Source organism: Melozone crissalis, unplaced genomic scaffold, assembly GCF_028551555.1.
Source record: "Melozone crissalis strain CALT ecotype California unplaced genomic scaffold, PUWL_Pcris_2 ptg000042l_1, whole genome shotgun sequence".
Classification (NCBI taxonomy): domain Eukaryota; kingdom Metazoa; phylum Chordata; class Aves; order Passeriformes; family Passerellidae; genus Melozone; species Melozone crissalis.
Window position 1 is genome coordinate 18,191,720 of NW_026535820.1, and position 19,059 is coordinate 18,210,778.

The 19,059-nt window shown below is 41.1% G+C and overlaps 1 protein-coding gene across 1 annotated transcript; it reads right to left on the reverse strand.

Annotated features, from left to right (window-relative positions):
- Nucleotides 1-372: 372 nt before the first annotated feature.
- Nucleotides 373-18,418, reverse strand: THOC1 (THO complex subunit 1). The gene is made up of 21 exons (XM_054285208.1): nucleotides 18,351-18,418; nucleotides 17,191-17,264; nucleotides 17,023-17,083; nucleotides 16,089-16,155; nucleotides 14,916-15,034; nucleotides 14,208-14,256; nucleotides 13,616-13,711; nucleotides 13,271-13,353; nucleotides 12,964-13,037; nucleotides 12,258-12,366; nucleotides 11,040-11,171; nucleotides 10,549-10,649; nucleotides 9,220-9,286; nucleotides 9,000-9,050; nucleotides 8,273-8,343; nucleotides 6,864-6,959; nucleotides 6,503-6,568; nucleotides 4,469-4,552; nucleotides 4,098-4,245; nucleotides 2,748-2,826; nucleotides 373-825 (listed from the first exon to the last, which is right to left on the reverse strand). The coding sequence occupies exons 1-21, from the start codon at nucleotides 18,396-18,398 to the stop codon at nucleotides 530-532; spliced, it is 1,971 nt and encodes a 656-aa protein (XP_054141183.1). The 5' UTR covers nucleotides 18,399-18,418; the 3' UTR covers nucleotides 373-529.
- Between the last annotated feature and the right edge of the window lie 641 nt (nucleotides 18,419-19,059).

Genomic DNA, 19,059 nt, shown 5'->3' on the forward strand with positions numbered 1-19,059 from the left:
TCATTGACTGAACCAGTGCTTCAGTGGGAGAGCAGGACAGCACTTCTTCCCTGGAAGGCAGTGCTGTGCCTTGGAGTGCCATCTCAATTCTCTCATTTTACCTCTTTTGACAGTCCCCAGCTCCCACGGCCCCAAAGAGTGACTCCAAAGTCCTTCACACAGAGTCCTTCCCTGCTGTGAGGAACAAGCTTGCCAATTCTCTGTCCAGCGGGAGCAACCTTAGTTCTGCTGGTACCAAACTCCCACAGCCTGCCCCAAAAGCTGCCAGGACTCTCCATCCTCCCTTTCATGTTCTACCACCAAAGATGAAGCTTCCTAGTTCCAGGCCACGGCGACTAATCCTTTTCTCAGACACTCTGGACAATCCCACAGTAATATTAAAAAGCTTTATATCATTTACCGAACATAAAATACCTATCAAAAATCTGTTACCTAGTGACAAAAGTAACAATTATCAATGGCAAGCACCAGAAGAGTCACAATTACCAACCCCCCAGCCCCAAGTCAGTCAGTTGGCGTCCGAGGCGAGTTAGCTGCTGCCCTCGGTGTCGTTGGTGAGGCTCTCGGCCAGCTCCCCGAGGCCGGCCTTGGTCAGCGCCGTGATCAGGTTCTCAGGGGTGGCCTGAGAGCCCTCCTGATCCTGCCAGGCCACCAGCAGCTGCTTGGCTCTCATCTTCACGTCCTCGCTGTCCAGCTCGATCTGCCGGATGTCAGACTCCTTCATCTCCAGGTAGGGGGCCAAGGCCTTCCACTGCTCCCCCAGCCTGCTGGCGAAGGACTCGATCTGCTCGCCCGTCATGGCTTTGTCCCGTTGCACCTCTGGGCCTGGGGAAAACACAGAAGGCAGCAGTGAGACACAGGGAGCACCTCCAGACACTGCAAATGAACCCTCCCCATTTTAAATCCTCTGCTGATTTACTGACAGACTGACTTACACCTACTTAAGCTCCAAGAGCGGATTTTTACAGGTGTTTACCTGGGTTTCAAAAGCTATGTCCCTTAATGCCCATAAATAAGGAAAATTTTGATTTTTATTTTATCTCCTTTTTCTTGCTTTTTATTTTATCTCCTTTTATATTGAGAGAAGTGCCTAAGTCTTAAATACATCAGAACTGCCTCCTCCAAATGAAAACAAGGATTTTGACAGACTTCAACACAAGTCAGTTATAGCATTAAAATACAGAGTGATCTTTAAAATTTAGCTGCATTTTGGAATTTTTTAGTCACCTTACTCAAAGTCAAGCCAAGTAAAAAACCCCAAACAAACAAACCCAGTTTCATTTCCTTTTTTCTCCTGTTCCTATTGGCAGAAGGGCTGTGACAGTAAATTTCAAGTGCAGTCAGTACTTTAAGGAATTTTCTATCATTCTGGCATTGACATAAAACCCATGGAACACTGGGCTCTGCTGGGAAGCCAAGTGCTATAGTCATTACAGATGGGTTTGCACATTCACAGCTTATTGTGGTCTACAATCTACAGCTTACCACCCGTGTTTGTTTCACAATTTTAAAGAAAAAACACCAAAAATTCAAATACATAGAGAAATTAATCATACTCCTATTTTTTTTAAAAAATATATATATTTTAAAAGTAATATCTTATCAAAAATTAGTCCCTTCTTGTGCCACCTGAAGAGAGGTGGCACGGAGTAGAAATTTCAAGTCTCTCCAGCCCTTATCAGTCACAGTCATTTATCTGACCTAAAGTCACATCCAGAAAAAGGACAAAAGATGCAGAACAACAAAACAATAAAAGCCCTCAGATCATTTCTCTTATGTCTAAGCACAGCAGACCATGGCTCTGCCATCATTGCTTTAAGACAAGATTTAAAGAAAGATGTAAATCCCCCACAGTGACACCACAAAGGCTGTGTGAATTAGCATTAAGCTGAAGAGGAAAGAATTTTTCTACTATTGCAAAGGAGACTGTGGAGAAGGTCAAGTGCTGGATGGAAAAGGGCAACATGAGAGAGATTCACAGAAGCCCACAGGTAGCTTTCCACTGACAGAAAACAGCTTGCAACAGAGGTACCCAGTGTTTGGCTTCTATGCCCTGTGCATCCCATCTGCCCGTGCTGGATCCAGGAGCTGGGACACAAGGTTACAACCCACAAGGGTGAGATGAAGGCATGAATGAGGATGGAAGATGGCAGATTCACAGACAAAGGAGATGGGGAAGGAGACCTAGGAGCAGGACATGCCAGGATTAAAGGCAAGAGACAGACACAGATTGTGGAGAACAATGAGTGAGATGAGGTTTGCCAGGAAGGTTGCTCTTCTTCCAGAGAAACTTTTGCCTCTAAGGTATTTTAAATGAAGAATTAAAGATGTCAGAGGTGGAATATATCCATTTCTGAAAGTTCCAGTTACTACCCCAGGAGGGGCCAGGGGAAAGTGCTTACCCCAGTGATTAAAGAGCAGAGAGAACAGGAAAGTGGGTGAGGAGCACTCACACAGCTGACATGTCAGCCCTGAACACCCAGTGACACTGGCAACACAGACTAGATAGCAGAAAAGGTGAAAGAGGCTCCTAGTGAAAGTGCTAATCCAACAGGCTGGAAGCTTTCAGCACTGCAGGCCAGGACACTGGGAGGCTGCTCCTGTGTCCCAAAAAGGCTGTGCTTGCTGGTGCTAATGCACTGGGCTAAGCAGGACTGACGGCCCTCAGTGGAAACTATGTTAAAACACAGATTCTGCAACACACATCAAGAGAAAAACTGGTAAGACTGAGAATATGCAAATCTTACTTTCATTGTTTTCCTTTAATAAAGCATCATTATCTTCCTCATCTTCATCTTCACCTGTTTTTATTTCTTCAGAAGGAGGCTACAATGAAAGAACTAAACATCACTGGATGAATTTTGTGTTCAAAGAGAAATTCTACAGCTCTGTGCTTGTCTCTGGAATGTGTGTTAGAATGGAAAGCCTGACACAATCCCACATGAGAATCAAAAATCCCCAAGAGTCTGCTAAACACCAGTAAGTTCTAATAAAATATATTACTAACTAAAAAAAAACTCATCAAAGCATCCACTGATTTAATAGGATTCTTCCTTTTCATAGTAACAACAACTAAGCATTCCATAGCGAGCTTTATCACTTGCTTAAAAAAAAAACAACCCAGCCAACCAAATTTAAGATCACTACTGATGATCTTTTTTTTAAAAAAATTATTATTATTGTTATTCACTAATTTTATTCCACACTTGGGATTTCCCCAAAGTTTATGTACTTTCAGACTTCTGGAAGGTGGCAATCAAATACGCAAACAACAAACTTTTCACTCCCTCATTCAGGTACTGATCAGCCAGTAGGTTTCATCTTTTTCTATATTTCAGCCATGGGCCTTAGGTACACAGTTGTTTCTTGCCATTGCTTTTGGCACATGACAGTACCACCAGGAATATTGCATGCAGCCACACCTTAATACATTCAACAAATTACAATCTTCACATTTTTTGTGAACTTGCTCTTAGCTTACAGTTAACTCTGATGGCTGGACACACAAAACAGCCATTTATTAAACTCCAGCTTTTAGACCTCACATCACAGAGAAGGAAGGTCTCGGTAGAGAAGCAGGGGTTTGTATCTGCAAGACATTGCTGAGTTGTGTGCCAATTCAGAGGTGCAGAAAGTGCCCTTTCCCCACTGGCAGCCTCTCTGATCACTGTGTATAAAGCCATCTGAAAGGCCCCACCTGGACTCAAATTTGTACTGTTGAACAAGCAAAGAGTTAATGCCTTAATCTTACAGCTCCACAAGATTTATTCTTGTTTTGCTTATTTTAGAAGTCAGGGAGCTGACAGAAGAACTCTGGCAAACCTTGCTGTAAAGTTCTGGTAACACTTAGCACAGCACCATCAGCTGCACACGCTGCCTCTTTTCCTGCCATCCCTGTATATTCAGGAGCCATGATTCCAGCTTATACCTTCCATAAGAAATTACACTAATTTTATTTGCAATTTTTACTTCAGTGTACAAACTTTTTTCCTGTTTTTTTTTCTCCCCCTCTGTCCCCATGTACCAAATGGACTGCAGAGGGACAACCAGAAAGTGAATGAATTCAGCATTTATTATTATAGGATAATATTACTTACAGGCAGCTCCTTGGCTAGTTTGATTACCATGTTTTCTAGATATTCAGGTAAACTCTTGAACTGTTGGTTTGTTGGCTGGAAGAAGTGGGGACTTCTGCGTGCCAGAAGCCTCAGTGCTCTCCAGCCATAGTTAGAATTGTTCACAGCCCTACAACAAAACACAAGTTTGATTATTAAAGTATGGCATCTATAAAAACACAGAGAAAGATTTGAGACATTTAGTAATATAATTCTGTCCAAATTTAATCAGTTTTAGTACATTTCTGGAGTCCTACACAGATACTAGTAATGCTGAGAACAGTCTGTTTTCTTTAACAATACAAACATGAAACAGATTAAAATCAAGTGAAACACAGCAGAGATGAACATACTTATACTTATTTTCAACCATGTTTTCAGGGTCTGCTTGTTCAATAGCTTCCTCAAAAAATTCCTCCAGTGTTGGCATATATTCCCTACCAAAAAAAAAATAAAAATCAAATAAGGAGCTTAATATGCTTCACAAACTGCTCTAAAATAGATAATCTTTGTTCCTGCAGACACATCTCAAACTCATCTACTGAGGACAAAAATACAAATCCCAAACCAACTCACTCAAATTCAACAATTTTAAATAAGCAAAGAAACTGTTTGATACATGTTGCTATAAAATTATTAACTGCATAATCACTAGAGTGTGCCAGCAGTTGCTAGCACTGCCTATTATATACATTTAAACCTCCTGCCATACAAAGAGGTGATATCAACATCTGTCAGCAGCATTTGCACAGCTCACAAGCACTCAGGAGTCTAAAATGGTTGCTAGTTTTGTGCCATTTGACAGCAGCAAAACATGGCTGTCGCTGCCACCCCCCACCTCAGCTCCATCTGCTCTCAGAACCTCTTGTGGTGGGTTCTGACAGGTACCCAAAGCAGCACAAAAGGAAGCCTGACCTAAAAACAGAACAGAAATGAAATTTCACACCATCAGGATGGTTTGCTGCTGAGAAGACTCTACCCAAGAAACACAGATTGTGTGGGAGCTGTAGGTTACTGAGAGCCAAGACTCTCAGTGGTGCAAAGCAAGCTCATAATGATCTGTATTTCTCCTACCCAATGCTGACAGAGACACACCTGCTTCTGGAAGGGAGTCTAGCAAAGGGCTGGAGCAGGGGGTAAGCACACTGGTCTATAAATTCACTTCAATTTTGTTCTGAAAAAGGCATTTTGCCCAGGGCAGCAGCGCTCCATGGATTATCACTGACTACTGGAAAAAGCCAGCACCTTGAAAACCCATCTGAGTCCTGCCACATTATCCCCAGAACAACCATCTAAAAGGGGGACAGCTAAGGAAACATTACCCCATTTGAATGGAGAAGTGAAGAACCAAAGCAAAAAGCTACACTTGACCACATACAGTCACAAAAAGCCCGTAACAAAAACCTGCAACTGAATCTGGATGCCATGGCATCTATTTTGTGTTTACCATGCATTTTTTTTGTTTATCTACATCTGTTAAGGGCCTTATTTATTTTTATTTAAAGGCATTGCAGCACAATACAATCACATACATAGAACCAAAAGCTTTGGTTCCAAGCACAACTCCACCTTCATCCTTTGGACTAGTAAAGGCAAGTATCCTGTCAAAGGCCTTCCCGTACATCCCAGCCTCACAAGAAAGGAGAGCACTTCCTCTGCAAAGCTCTGAACCTCTAGGAAAGCAATTCCTCCACCCAGGAAATCTGCACAGCTTGCACCTCTCCCCACACAACCAGACTTTACAGCCACTATTAGCAGAGTTCTCTTTGGGAACTGTCCCATTCCTTCTCCAAATTTTCTTACTCTGTATCATGTCTGCACAGTAAAAGAGATTTTGGTATCTGTAACAAAGAAAGTTGTGTAGCAGAGTATATTTTAAGCATTTCCTACAATTGTGCAAGCATAAGGGACAAGCAATAATTACATTTTTCTGTATCTGCCCCACAAACAGACACAGTATGTGCTGGAACAATGGCTGATAGCAAATTTCCTCTTATCTAGCATTGTTTAAAGCACAGGCCTGCTCGAAAATCATAGCCAAGCAGCATGCTAACTTCATCAGAGCCAGACTTGGCAATCTTCCTTCATTATATAGGGTAATTAATTATACAATCATGTTCTACAAAAGGGGACTCTTCATCTGGTTTTCAGCTTAGATTTTACTTTAGCAAGCAATGAAAATTACTGGCAGCATAAACACTCGAAGAAGTGAGGAAAACTGTAAAGAGGTTTCAGGGCAAAGACTGATACAACCACCTTCTCTGAAAGTGTAAAATGCACATCTCCTGAGATCATCTTGTACATCTTCCTTATGCCAATTCTGTAACTCTTTAATTAGAATGCTAATTAGTTAGCTTTAAACAATGACACACCCATTTTTTACCTACCTACTCTCAGATTTACAGGCTTCCATGTTATCAGGACATAAATTCCAAAGGCGGGTCAGCTCCTCACTGAAAAGAAAAGCATAAGCACACATTGTTTATGTTCATCATCCTACCATGCCACACTCATGGACTGTTTTAAAGGGATCTGTAAAAGATGGTTATAAGGAAAGAAAGCCTACTGCAAGTTTTAAAAGAGTGATATATCCTTTGGCTGTTCGTTGGCAGTTCCAAAGTAAGGATGTTTGAAAATTGGTGTACAGAAAAAACAGTGCGGGGAGAAAAACCCCAAATACAAAATCCCTCCAATCAATTAACTAAGCCAAATCCAGAAATTTTGTAAAGGAAAGAGAAACCAACATACTTCCCCATAAGGATTTTTTTGTTTGATCCTTTTCCTAGGAAGTCCTCTGGAGCTGGCCTCTTCCTCACAGGCCTCATTGGCTTAGAATCAGCAGGTCTAAAGAAAAAAAAAAAAGATGCTCCTTAGTGTCAAACCAGTAACATCTCAAGAACAAAAAAAGCTGTTTCACCTTCACCTTTCACCTTGAGATGGTGCCAAGTTAAATCATAATGAAAGGACTGAGGGACAGTGAGTCTAAGGGTGGAAGGAGGCAGTGGGGAAAAGGAGAGAGAAGGCAAAGTAGAGATATAGGATTCTGCCAGACACCAAAATTAGTTCACTCAAAAATGTAAAGGTCTACCAGAATCCCAATAAACAGAAGAAAAAAAATCACAATTGTGCCAGCAGGACGTGATCTACCCTGCTGCTGGTATCATGGTTGCAAGGTCTCTTTCCCCAGCTGCACCTGATTTCATGGGATTAGAGAATGGAGGTCCCAGAGCACTGAGGTTAGGGCAAGACCTACCCAAGCTGAAACTCTGGATGAGATCTAAAGGAGACAGAATATTTATAAAAGTCAAATTTCATAATTTTACTTCCCCACAATCCCCCTGAAACAGTAATTTCTCTCTTCTAACAGCCCCCCATCCTTTCATTTACAAACAGCTAAAGTCATGAAGAGGTGGCTGCACATCATCTCTCCAATAAAAGGGAATCTCCAAAGATATAACGACCCACATGCTTCTTACCACAAAGAGGCCAGTCTGTGTGTACAATGAAGAAGGGTGGAAGACAAATGTTTGGTCATCCCCTCAAGACAGTCAAGTAGACACACGGAGTCAAAGTTCAAGTTTTGCCACTAGTTAGTAACACAGGAAACTTTCAGTGGTGAAAGCCATCTAATTGTCATTCTCTTTAAGGTAAGTGATCACCATCAAGTGGCAAACTAATAAATAAATTGTGTAACAGAACTGTTACACAAACTCCAGGTATGCTGCCCTGCCCAAAGCCATAATGCCAAAGGCTTCATTAGAGGCAGTCCAAAGGGATAAATGGAAAAGTCAGGCACTAACCACTTCAACCTAGGGTCTGCTGAAAGCAGGAGGCAGCAAAACCTGCTCCAGTCCCCTGGACCACTGGATCCCAGTACCACAAAACACTGCTCTGAGACAATGAAGAATCCTCTCCTGAGAGCAGACACACTCAGAAGCACCTCCTCCCTGACACACTGCAAGCCTTATGACTTTTGGCAGACATCTAAGAGCCTGCACTCACTGAAGGGACAGGCAGCTGTACAGATCTCCAAGTTGTGTGAGTGGTTAATGCTCATATACACCACGGGTACCGAATTCTGAAGTGGAACAACCATTTCAAACAAGCAGCAGAAAGCTTCTGCTCCATAAGTTCTGCACAGTAACCTGCACAGTTACCTTTCTTTCACAAAGCTTGGGCAGCCCTCATTTTTCCACGAGTTCCAGTTCTCTTCAGTATTTAATATATGCTGTAGAAAGACAGAAAGTATTGCACATTGTTAGGGTCATAAGCACTTTCAGAGCTGACCCCAAAGTTTTAAATGGAGTTATTAAAATTAAGGGGAAAACTTTGTTCTAGGTTGTGTGGTTCAGTCACTGTCTTGAAGATCATCAGTATAATCTTAGGCTATAAACTGGACTGATTTACGCAAAAATAGTGTAACTCCTCTCTTCAAAAATTGTGGGAAAAGCTTTATCTCCCCTGGTCTAGTCAAGAAAACAGATGCAGTCAAAGTAAAGGGAAAAAGGAAAGCAAAAAGACAATTTCTAGGGTTTTGATTAATTTCATTTGTATTTCATTTCCATGTCTTTTGGCACAGGACTCCTATCTGCAAAAACTTTGAAATGTTTTTTGCTTTCCAATAACCCACCATCCTGTATGTACACATGCACATACAGGCACATCTCTGTTTCTCCCCCAAAGAAGAAAGAAAGAGTATTAATGAAAACATGGGATAAAATATGACTACAAAATAAAAAGACACTTTTTTAAAGACCATTTTTTAGTAGGATGAGGTAAAAGTTTTCTCAGATATAACAGGTGTGTTACAAAAGCTAGTATAAGCTGAAACTGCTTTTTTATGTGCTATATAGACTTTGTTCAGGCAGGCATCAAAATACTCACCTCTACCATTTTTGAGAATCTTTCCCCATCTGGAGGATTTTCTGAAAGAAGCTATGAATGAGAGAAAAGAAGGTGAACTTTTTGCATTGTATCTGTTGCAGAACATGTAGGAAAAGAACTCCAGAGAAAATGGTGGCTACTGCTTTAAAGGTGGTTGATACAATATTACCTGCTTAATATTCTTCCATGTAATTTTAATGAAAGTAGATACTGTACCAACCTGGTAGACTGCTTTTGTAGTATCTTCAATCCAAAGAGACTGTTCATCTGTTAGAACATAGTTTGAACTGGAATTGAAAAAAAACCAGCACATCAGAAAGTGTGCTGAGGACACAGAAGTTATACTACATACCTTCTGAGGGGTGTTAAGAGGAGATCTGAGGAAAGTGCTTTGAATGTGAACTGCTCTGGTCCCAGGGCACTTATTAGTTTGTGGAATTAATTAGATGTGCTTGGGGACTACACTTTCAAGGTGTAGATTCGCCCAACAGGAAGCCCATTGAGTGATTCAAGATCAAAACTCAATATTGGACCCAAAATACAGCAAATGGGCATAATGAAAAGATTTACCTCAAAAACACTCAGCAAGTGTTATACTACACCATCTGTACCTCATGCCATCCTTGACCACCAATAAGTGACCATTTATAATGAACATTTTAATGCAATGACATTGAAATGACTGTCACCTCAAAAGGACTGAACTGGAATTCAGAAGACTTGAATTTCATTCCTTCTCAGCCACTAGACTGCCTTGATAAATGATCTGTAGAATTAGGATAATGATCCTAGCTTACAAAGTTCTTTGAGAAGTGTTTACAAAAAGCAATATATAGCAGGTGGGAGACAGCTGCCTTGTTAAGGATGTTAATTATTATGTGCACATACAGCCCAGGGCACAGGAAATGAGAGAGATGGGTTTTTCTTCAGAATAATGTTAGAGACTAGGAACAGATGGGGTTTGGTTCTATCCCATGAATTGATAAAAGCAATAATCACCATTGCTATTTCTTGCCATTTTAGACAGAGTTGTGCAGTGCACTAAGGAAAAACAAATCAGCAACCAGTGCCACATTGCAGAGTCAGTATAGATTCAAAATGATGCCACACACAAGTACCTTGCTCTGCTCTTAACAACTGGGTGCTGCCAAGGAGAGTCTCCTTCCCTCTCATGGCTGGCACTCACTGTAAGCAAATTTTAATGGCCTCTACTTCTCTGAGACCCCACAACTCACCAACTTGGCAGAAAACTTACTCTGCAAAGATGAGCAGATTGCATTTCTGCCTGTAGAGTAAATGGCACAATTTTGAGCAAGTCCAACCAACATGAGAGCACAAGAGGGCAAAGAATCAGGCAGAGGACCAGAGAAATTAATTGAGACCTCTGCTTTCCTGCTGTAAAATAACTTCAGCCATATCCTGTATTTACCAATCCAAGGCTCCAAGTTCCACAAACTCAGAATAAGCAGGCAAACTATTTTAAAATATTTTGGTTTATCTCCAAGTTCTTAGTTCCCCATCCCCAAAACACAAAGTATTTTCACATTACCTCTTAAATTTGACTTGTCCCTTTAGATACTGAAATAGTATTAGGTACTGCAACAAGATGTGACGACGGAAGTTACTGTCACTCAGCTGTAAATCCATCAGCTAAACAACAATAAAAAAGCAAAAGATCTTTCAATATTTACTCTCTTTTAATTTATCTTTGTAAAGGCAACATTAGAAATGAAATCCAATAAACAAATGGCAGTGTTACTGAAGACACTTATTCCAGAAATAGAAGCCCTTGAGTCATTAATTAACAGAGGCAACCCACAAAGAATAAAATAGAAAAAGGAACAGAATAAATCTATCTAAATAAAGCAGCCAAACAGTGTAATGGGATATCCAGAGAAACTGCGGAGTCTCAACTGGGCATAGTGCTGATCAACTGCTCCAGCTGAGAGGTTTGAGCAGGGAAGCTGAACCAGACATAGGTTCCTTCCAACCTCAATTGGCCTGGAATTCTGGAATTGGCCTGGAAGGGAAGCCACGTACCTTTTCACTAGTTAGGAACTTTGCAAAATACACATGTTCTCCTCCTGTTTTTAGTTCTTCCAACTTTTTTCGGGAAGCCTGAGTGTCATCCAATTTGTAACTTTTGAAAACAGCCAAAACTTCTTCTGAGTACTATAAAACAGAGTTATTTACCACATGAAAACAATACTGAACCTTAGCAGATGTAAAGCCAAGTAGTAAAATACTTGGTAGATCTGCTATCAGCCCATTGAAACAACCCATTTGTTACTGATGTGCAGGACTGCTCTGAACACCACAAATGAAGTGAAAATGTTATCACATCAGAACATTTAATCATGTAGAATATTTAAAGTATGCTAAGAAAAACAACATTTTACATTCTGAACAATGATTTGTTGTTTAGACATCATGAAGAAAAAAGATTCACATGATGACAGTGCTACAGTAAAAAATTTCATCTGAAAGACCAAAGTCTGGCCTTGATCAGTTTCTGAACTGCACCTGTGGTGGTTTTTGTGGGTATTTTTTTTTTGGCCCCATTAGTAATGTCATAAATTAGATTTATATTAGGATGTCACAGCAGATGTCAGCTCTTATTTCCAGAACACAGAGAATGAAGATTAAAAAATATCTAAGCTTCTTTGAACTAAATAAATACGGAGTGACAAATTTTGAAGAAACAGGACCTCAGCAATAAATCCTCATCAACATTCATACTAAGCAAAACTGAAACAGCTGGCTGAAAGGGACATTCAAATCATTGCTTCTACAAAGAGATTTGCTTTGTTAGAAACCAGTAATCTTTAGGATGCCACTGGCATCAGTATGACTACTCAAAAATAACAGCAATGACTACATAGAGCTATTTATCTTCTTGGGGTAAAAAAACCCACCCCAACCCACAACTTCTGCTTTTTGCAGCTAATAAACCACAAAAGAAGAAAAAAAAAAAAAAAAAAAAAAAAAAAAAAAGAAAGGGTACTTCTGGCACTGTTGCAACATATGAAGTATTTCTGGTATTGACATACAGTAGGAAATTTATTGTACATTTCAACACAATATATTCATTTACTGTAAAAGGCTCACTTAAGAAAACAACAAAATGCATTCCCTCATGCACTATCATTTTCCAGCAGCCTGAGCCTTTGAACTGCTCCATGCTCATGCAGTCACTGCTACTCATGTAAACAATGACCTTTACTTAGGCTGAATGGTTGAAGCATGAACTCAGATTACCTTAAGAAATGTTTTCCATGACACCTTCTCATAGCACTGCACAGGATTTCTAAAATAATCTTGAAGTGACCAGAATTTTCTATACAGGTTATAATCTATTGGAATGGAACTGTGGAAGAAATAATGAAAAAAAAAGAACATATTGAAAAGCAATATACTATATTCAAATTCACTCAGGAATGTACAACCCCAGAAAACATTATTCACTTTGGAAGTAAATTAGTGAGTCAGTAATGAACCATCACAGAGGAATCTGTAACTCAAAATTTGTCCTTGTAAGAGTTTTCCATTCAGTCTGTTGTTACTTTCTCACCATAAAAGCAAAAAAGTAAACAAAAGGGATCTTAGGAGTTTTTCACCATCTGTGGCATGAAGGGGAACACAGCTTTTTCTCCTTAAGCATCTACTCAAAATCCCTGAATACATCTTATCACGAGTTTTGTGAAAGGAATTTGTAAAACTCTCAAAACCGGAGTGGTTCTCAGCCAGGGTATACAACTTTTTCAAATCTGTACATTTCTGTTTTCCAGACAACTTAAACAATTAAGACATTGCCAGGAGGCTTCACTGATTAGATACATCTAATCTTCAGAGGGCAGAAGATGAGGAGAATTTGGATCTCAACATTTAAAGATATTTCCCAAACAGCATTTCTCCTTTCACTTTATAAAGCTTTGCTTCAGCTTTTAAACTTCTGTCAGCTCACCAACTTGTTGGTGCTTCATCATCTCCCATTTCACCTTCTTCCACATCCATTCCTTCTTCCCTCTCCTCGGTGTGCTAAATAGGAAAAAAATATTTAAGATTTATAAAAATGCCACTACAGTTTACACAGAGCTCTCACAGTGTTTTTTATTGTAAACATTCAATTTGGGAATGCCTATTCCCAAAACAAGAGCTTCGTCTGGCAGAGGGACAACCAAATTATGACCTTACAGTCCTAAACACTTTTTGTGCAAACAATCTTACACATTAACTGCAGAATCAGTGAAAAATTACATAGGAATTTTCACCTTCTGTCCCAGAGTGCTCTCATGTTCATTGGTATTGAAAACAGTGACATTTTCCAGGTTAAACTGACTCTGTAGGTTAAGCCCTGTGAAAAACAAAGAGAAAGTCTTAGAAGCTGTGAAGTTCCCAACTCTGTTATGAAATACTGATATTCAATTCTCAGAGCAAAAACTTACATCTGAAACCAAAGCAAATAAAAGTCACAACATCAAGGAAAGACACAAGAACTAGGATGCAAATGCAAAGTGATTTGGTCCAACTGGAATTGGTCTGCAACCATCACAGACTTGAAAGGTTCAGCTTATTTAGTCTCAATGCTAAGTGTGATGAAATGCAAAAAATCTCACCTGACTTTTCTGAAAGTGGAAATAACCTAGCCAAGAAGAGCTGAATTCTTCCACAAAAGACTGTGTTTTGTGACTTAGACAATCTTCTTAGGAGATCTAAATATTGTAAAAAGTAAATAATATTAGTATTTATCCCTCTTTTAATTTCTCATGCAACAGAATTCAAGACTTGCTAATTACATGACCTACAGAGCTAAGGAAGCTCATAATTGTAAATTCAAATGCCAATGACTCCCTCTGATCAGACACACTTCTTCCAAATGCATTCTGCCAATTCTCCTAACACCTTCAACACCAATAAAAAATAAATCTGAATGAATCCTACTCAAATATAGCCTTGGATACAGGCGTTGTCATGGCTGAGGAATGACATTCTTTTAAAATGATCTCCACTGATGAAAAGTTCCCTGAGGCCTGAATGACTTTTACATTTATAACCAAGAATAGGTATCTGTTCAGAGCGATGCACCTTTTAACTTCATTACTTACTGAGCACATCTGAATTTAAATCAAATTATTAAACTAATTTTCATTTCCTGAGATAGGAAGCTCTTTAGTACTGCTCTTCCCTCCCCAAAAAACTACCACTCACCGTTGCACATGCGCAGCAAGTAATTCTTCCCCGCAGAGTAAAATGTGTTCTGAAACAGAGTAAAAGTATTTAGAACATTAAAAGATCATAAAACCTTCTTGAGCAGATTTAATCCAATCACAAGACATGAGTAAGTATGAGTCACTCCTACAGATAACTCTAAATTTGAGTCTTCCCTTACATAACAGGCAGGTTTCACAAAAAGGCAAGTCCCACAAATTGCAAGAAAGCATGAAACACATTTACATGCAGCCTTCATGAAGAAAAACCACGTGTGACAATGAACTGCAAGAACACCAGCCACTTTTTTTTCTTGGAATGCACTAATTTTTACACTCATTTCCTTTATTACTCCATGTGTGATTTATACAAATAAGCAAAGATCACACACAAAAGATTCACAGTGTTCACAATACTGGTGATCTGGAAGAAGAAATTGGTAGACACTTGGATTAACAAGTTTGTGAATATTTCAGGGGCCATAATGTAATCGGAAACAAATCAACCTGAATGACTATGGGAGGAGGTTCTAGTTAGAAAATCCAGATTAGGAAAACACTGAGACATTAGAATGCTTTTCAGGTGCTGTCTCTGGAGTTCCTGACACTTAAGTGTCAGCCACAAAGACAGTTAAATTCTGTTCATTAAAATGGTTCTTGTAGACAAAAGCTCTGGCCAAACAATGCAACATTCTGCAAAAATACCCACCGATTTCCATGTAGCAACATTTTTCTCCACAAAAGTAAAAATTTTGTCACACTGATCCAAAGGGAGGCAATCCAGAACATCCCCCAAAAGCACAAAAGGAGTTGATGCAGTGCAGATACCTATAAGGAACAGGGAATTTTTTATTCAACAAATTTGAACTGAAATACAAAACAAAGAGATGAATTACACTTGAGGGACATTTTATTAAAAAAAGGTAGAAGAAAGAAGTTCTTCTGGGTTCTTACAAATCCTAACAGAAAACTTAGGCTAAAATGTGAACTTTCATTAAAGTTATTTCTACACATATTCAAATGAGATTTGCAAAAGCTTTGCACTAACATAAAACAAATATAAAAAAAAATCACCGTTATAACGACCTCAAAATCTGAAACAATGTCCCATCTTTCTGCAGACTGCAAGCGAACTTTTTCAGACTTCTATACCCACAGTTAGTCCCTCTACACACATCCATGAAGGCTGAGAGCCTTTTCAAGCACCACTAAAACAGTGCTCCAAGTCCATCCACCCATGCTCTGCAGGCAGTGCCTGCATTCCTCACAGCACAGCTCTTGTTATTCTACAGCTCATAAAACACACATGTAACTGACCTGTACTTACTGAAACAAACAATTCTTGATGAATAATGTGAACAAATAAACTAAAGGAAGAGAGCAAAAGTCACTTCAGAGGAGAACAGCACACTGATTTCTGACACAATCTGTTATTGAAACAGATTCAGGTATCTAAAAACCAGCCATATCCTGACAGGAGATGAGCTCAGATACACAGGAGATGTTATTTCTGCCTCTGCCAAGTCATTTTACCTCTCTGCCTCACTGGTCTCATCTCTGAAATTATGATAGGAAACTTCTATCATTTTAGAGTGCTGGACAAAGAAACTGCTAATCATGCTGCAACCAAATCCATTCATCTTTCTTTCTTAACAAAGAAAAAAAAAAAGAAAAAGATTCCAACACAAATGTCACATATATAATCAAATTGAATTATATTATACTTAATTTCTCTTCTGAAACTAAACACTAGCATAAGAGCCATATATCTCCAAAGATAACCACAGTAGATGATTTACAGAAATCAAGATTTAAAAATTCCCCTAAATGGTCCCTAAAACTGCCAATAAATTTGAAAGAGAGATGTCCTTTCAATGCTCACCTTCTGTGACTCCATTAATAGCAAGAGAAATAATTGCCAGGAGATTCTCACATGGAGCTTTGTTTATCTAGAGAAAGAAAACACTGTTGAAATTCTCCAGTCTGACCATAATGTATCTAACAAAACTGAAATTCTTGTTTCCAAGTAGGTATATTTAAAACAAATACTGACATTCAATTTCCCAAAACAATCTCTGAAATCTGACCTATCAGTTAAGTGTAGTAAGCTTTTATTGAGAATTAAACTGTTCCTGACTGCTTCCAGCCACTAAAGACCCAAATGCACAGTCATTTGCCTCTGAAAATTAATATCCCACATCCAGACTTCATTCAAATATTATTTGATCAGACACTATTTGACTCCTTTCATCAGTCTTTTCAGCTGACAGGGCAGCTTTGTTACATAAGTAACAAATCACAAAATAGTTTTGATTTGGGGAGGTCAAAATATCTCATTGTTCAAACCCCCCTTCCAGGGGCAGAGACACCTTTCACCAGCCCAGGTAGCTGAAAGCCCCATCCAGCCTGACCTTGATCACTTCCAGGGATGGGGCATCCACAACATCTTGGGACAACTTGTTCCAGTGCCTCACCACCCCCACAGTGAAGAATTTGTTTCTGACATCTACTCCAATCCTACCTCTTCCACCCACTTTTTAAGTACAGTTATTGAACAATGCATGTTTATGAACTGAACTGCTAGAAAAGGCTCAGACAACAGGTCTCACTACAGTGTGATGTCTGTAAAATACAAGGTTCTACCTACCTCCTTGAATCATCTGTATTTAATCTCAATTACCTCACCATTACATAGCTCCTGTTTTTAATAAAGTTTTCTTACACTAAAGGAAGTTGCTGCTACATTAATCTACTAGCCTGCTAATAGAAATGTGAGCTTCAACAAGAGATAAGCTTCAGCAATTTAAAATACTTACTATTTCTTCTTCTACAACAACTCTAAAAGCTTGATCCAACGTACACTTCTTTTCATTTTCACTGCAAATGCAAACATTCCACCTTAGTTAGTAACAGCCCTCAGGCACAAGATTCCTAAAACTTATCTAAACAGGCAATTTAAAAAAAAACAAGTGACCTTTACTTACCTTCCAGGAACCTGGTTAAATGCATTCAACAATGGCTTGATGCTTTTGTTAATCAGAGCCTCTCTGGTGGATGTCTACCAAAATGCAAAGAGAGAAAAGTTACAACATCAGTACAAAAGTAAAAGGATCTTCCTCCTTCTTCTGGCATTGGACAGAAATAACAAGGAATCTTTCTGCCACACACCATGCGTTAGTTTATAGAGAGACCTTTGTAACAAGAAGGGCAAATAACAAGCACATAGGAAATTGGGCACATGAGCTAGTAGAGCATCTCACCTCAAACGGGGGCTAACAGCCTGGTGAAAACAGCATTTCTAAAGGACACACAGAGGATCAGGCTCTTGTGACCAACACTGGACCTATCATTGTCTCAGCTGGCACATTCACAGCTTCAGGTGGTTATGATGCTTTGGGACACAGATCAGGGAACACTGAGTCCAAGGGACCCACACGGATCACAGAGCCTAACTCCTGGCCCTGCATGGACAGCCCCAAGAACGGCATCGTGCGCCTCAGAGCCTCTCCCTGTCTTCAAGGGAGTTAACAGCTCCTCCCAATTTCCTACCAGCTGCAAACTCGCATGGGATCCCTGCGAGTCCTGCGTTTATGAAGATGTTAAAAAGCACACGACTCCTGCTAAGAAGGTGGTCTAAAAATGACTACTTCCTGTTACAAAATCGCTCTAAGGGATCGAGTGCTTGTGCCTCGAGCACTCCTGTGCAAATCCCACCCTCTCATCTGACAACCTGAGGGGCTCCAGAGACCGGGAACACACGGAGCCCCCCAACTCTGGGAAAGGAAAAGCATCCTTCAGCAGAGGCAGCAAGTGCAATACTCCCGGACGTTTTGCTGCTGGGGGCACGCTCCACTTTCATTGTCTTGCACATTAATTTTTGCTAACCTGAAGACTGATCCCCCCACCCTTGGCCGAGCTGGGGCGCAGCCCGCCCTCATTCCCACTCCCACCCCGCCGTACCCCGGCCGCACTCCGCGCTCCATAAAGCAGCGCCCGGGCCGCTCCCGGCAGCAGCTTCGGCCGGGCCGCGGGCCCAGAGGCGCCGAGGCACAGCCCGGCCCCGCAGCTTCCCGTCCTAGCGGCAGGGACGGAGGGAAGGCTGGAAGGACGGAGGGAAGGCAGGGGGGAGGCGGGGGAGGCTCACCGTGAAGCGGAGCCGCGCCTCGGGCAGGCTGAAGAGCGGCGGCGACATGATCCCGGCGGGCGGGAGGGGGGACGGCGCTGGGCTGCGGGCGCGCGCCGATGACGCCGTGGCCCCGCCTCCCGGCGGGAAGAGGGAGGGATGCGGGCGCCGGCGGCTCTGGGAGCGGGACGGTGCTGGGAATACCGGGTTGTGCCAGGGTTTGGGTCGGGAAATACCTCCGTGATGGCCGGCTCCAGCCGGTAACCCGGCACTGCCAGGCCCGCCACCCAAACACGTCCCCAAGGGCCGCATCCGCACCCTTCCAGGGATGGTGGCTCCACCGCTCCCCTGGGCAGGCTGTTCCAATGCTCGGCAGCCCTTCCTGTGGGGCGATTGTTCCTGATATCCGGCCTGAAGCATCCCCGGCACAACCTGAGGGCATTGCTCCTGTGCTGTCACTTGTTGCCGGGAGGAGAGGCCGACCCCAGCTGGCCACAGCCTCTGAGGTGCTGCAGGGGTGATGAGGGCGTCCCTCGGTGTGCAGCTGTTAAAAGGATAAATATTTGCATTTAATACTTGTCGGTAGAATCGGGTCGATAAAGTTCAGTATTTGACATGTTTCAATGATCTCGGATGCGGGGATGTTAAAGCTTGGGGAGAAGGAGATAGCACTGAGAGTGGATGTGGAAAAATGCGTATTATATGATTGTCTTTTCGCAAAAATTAAAAT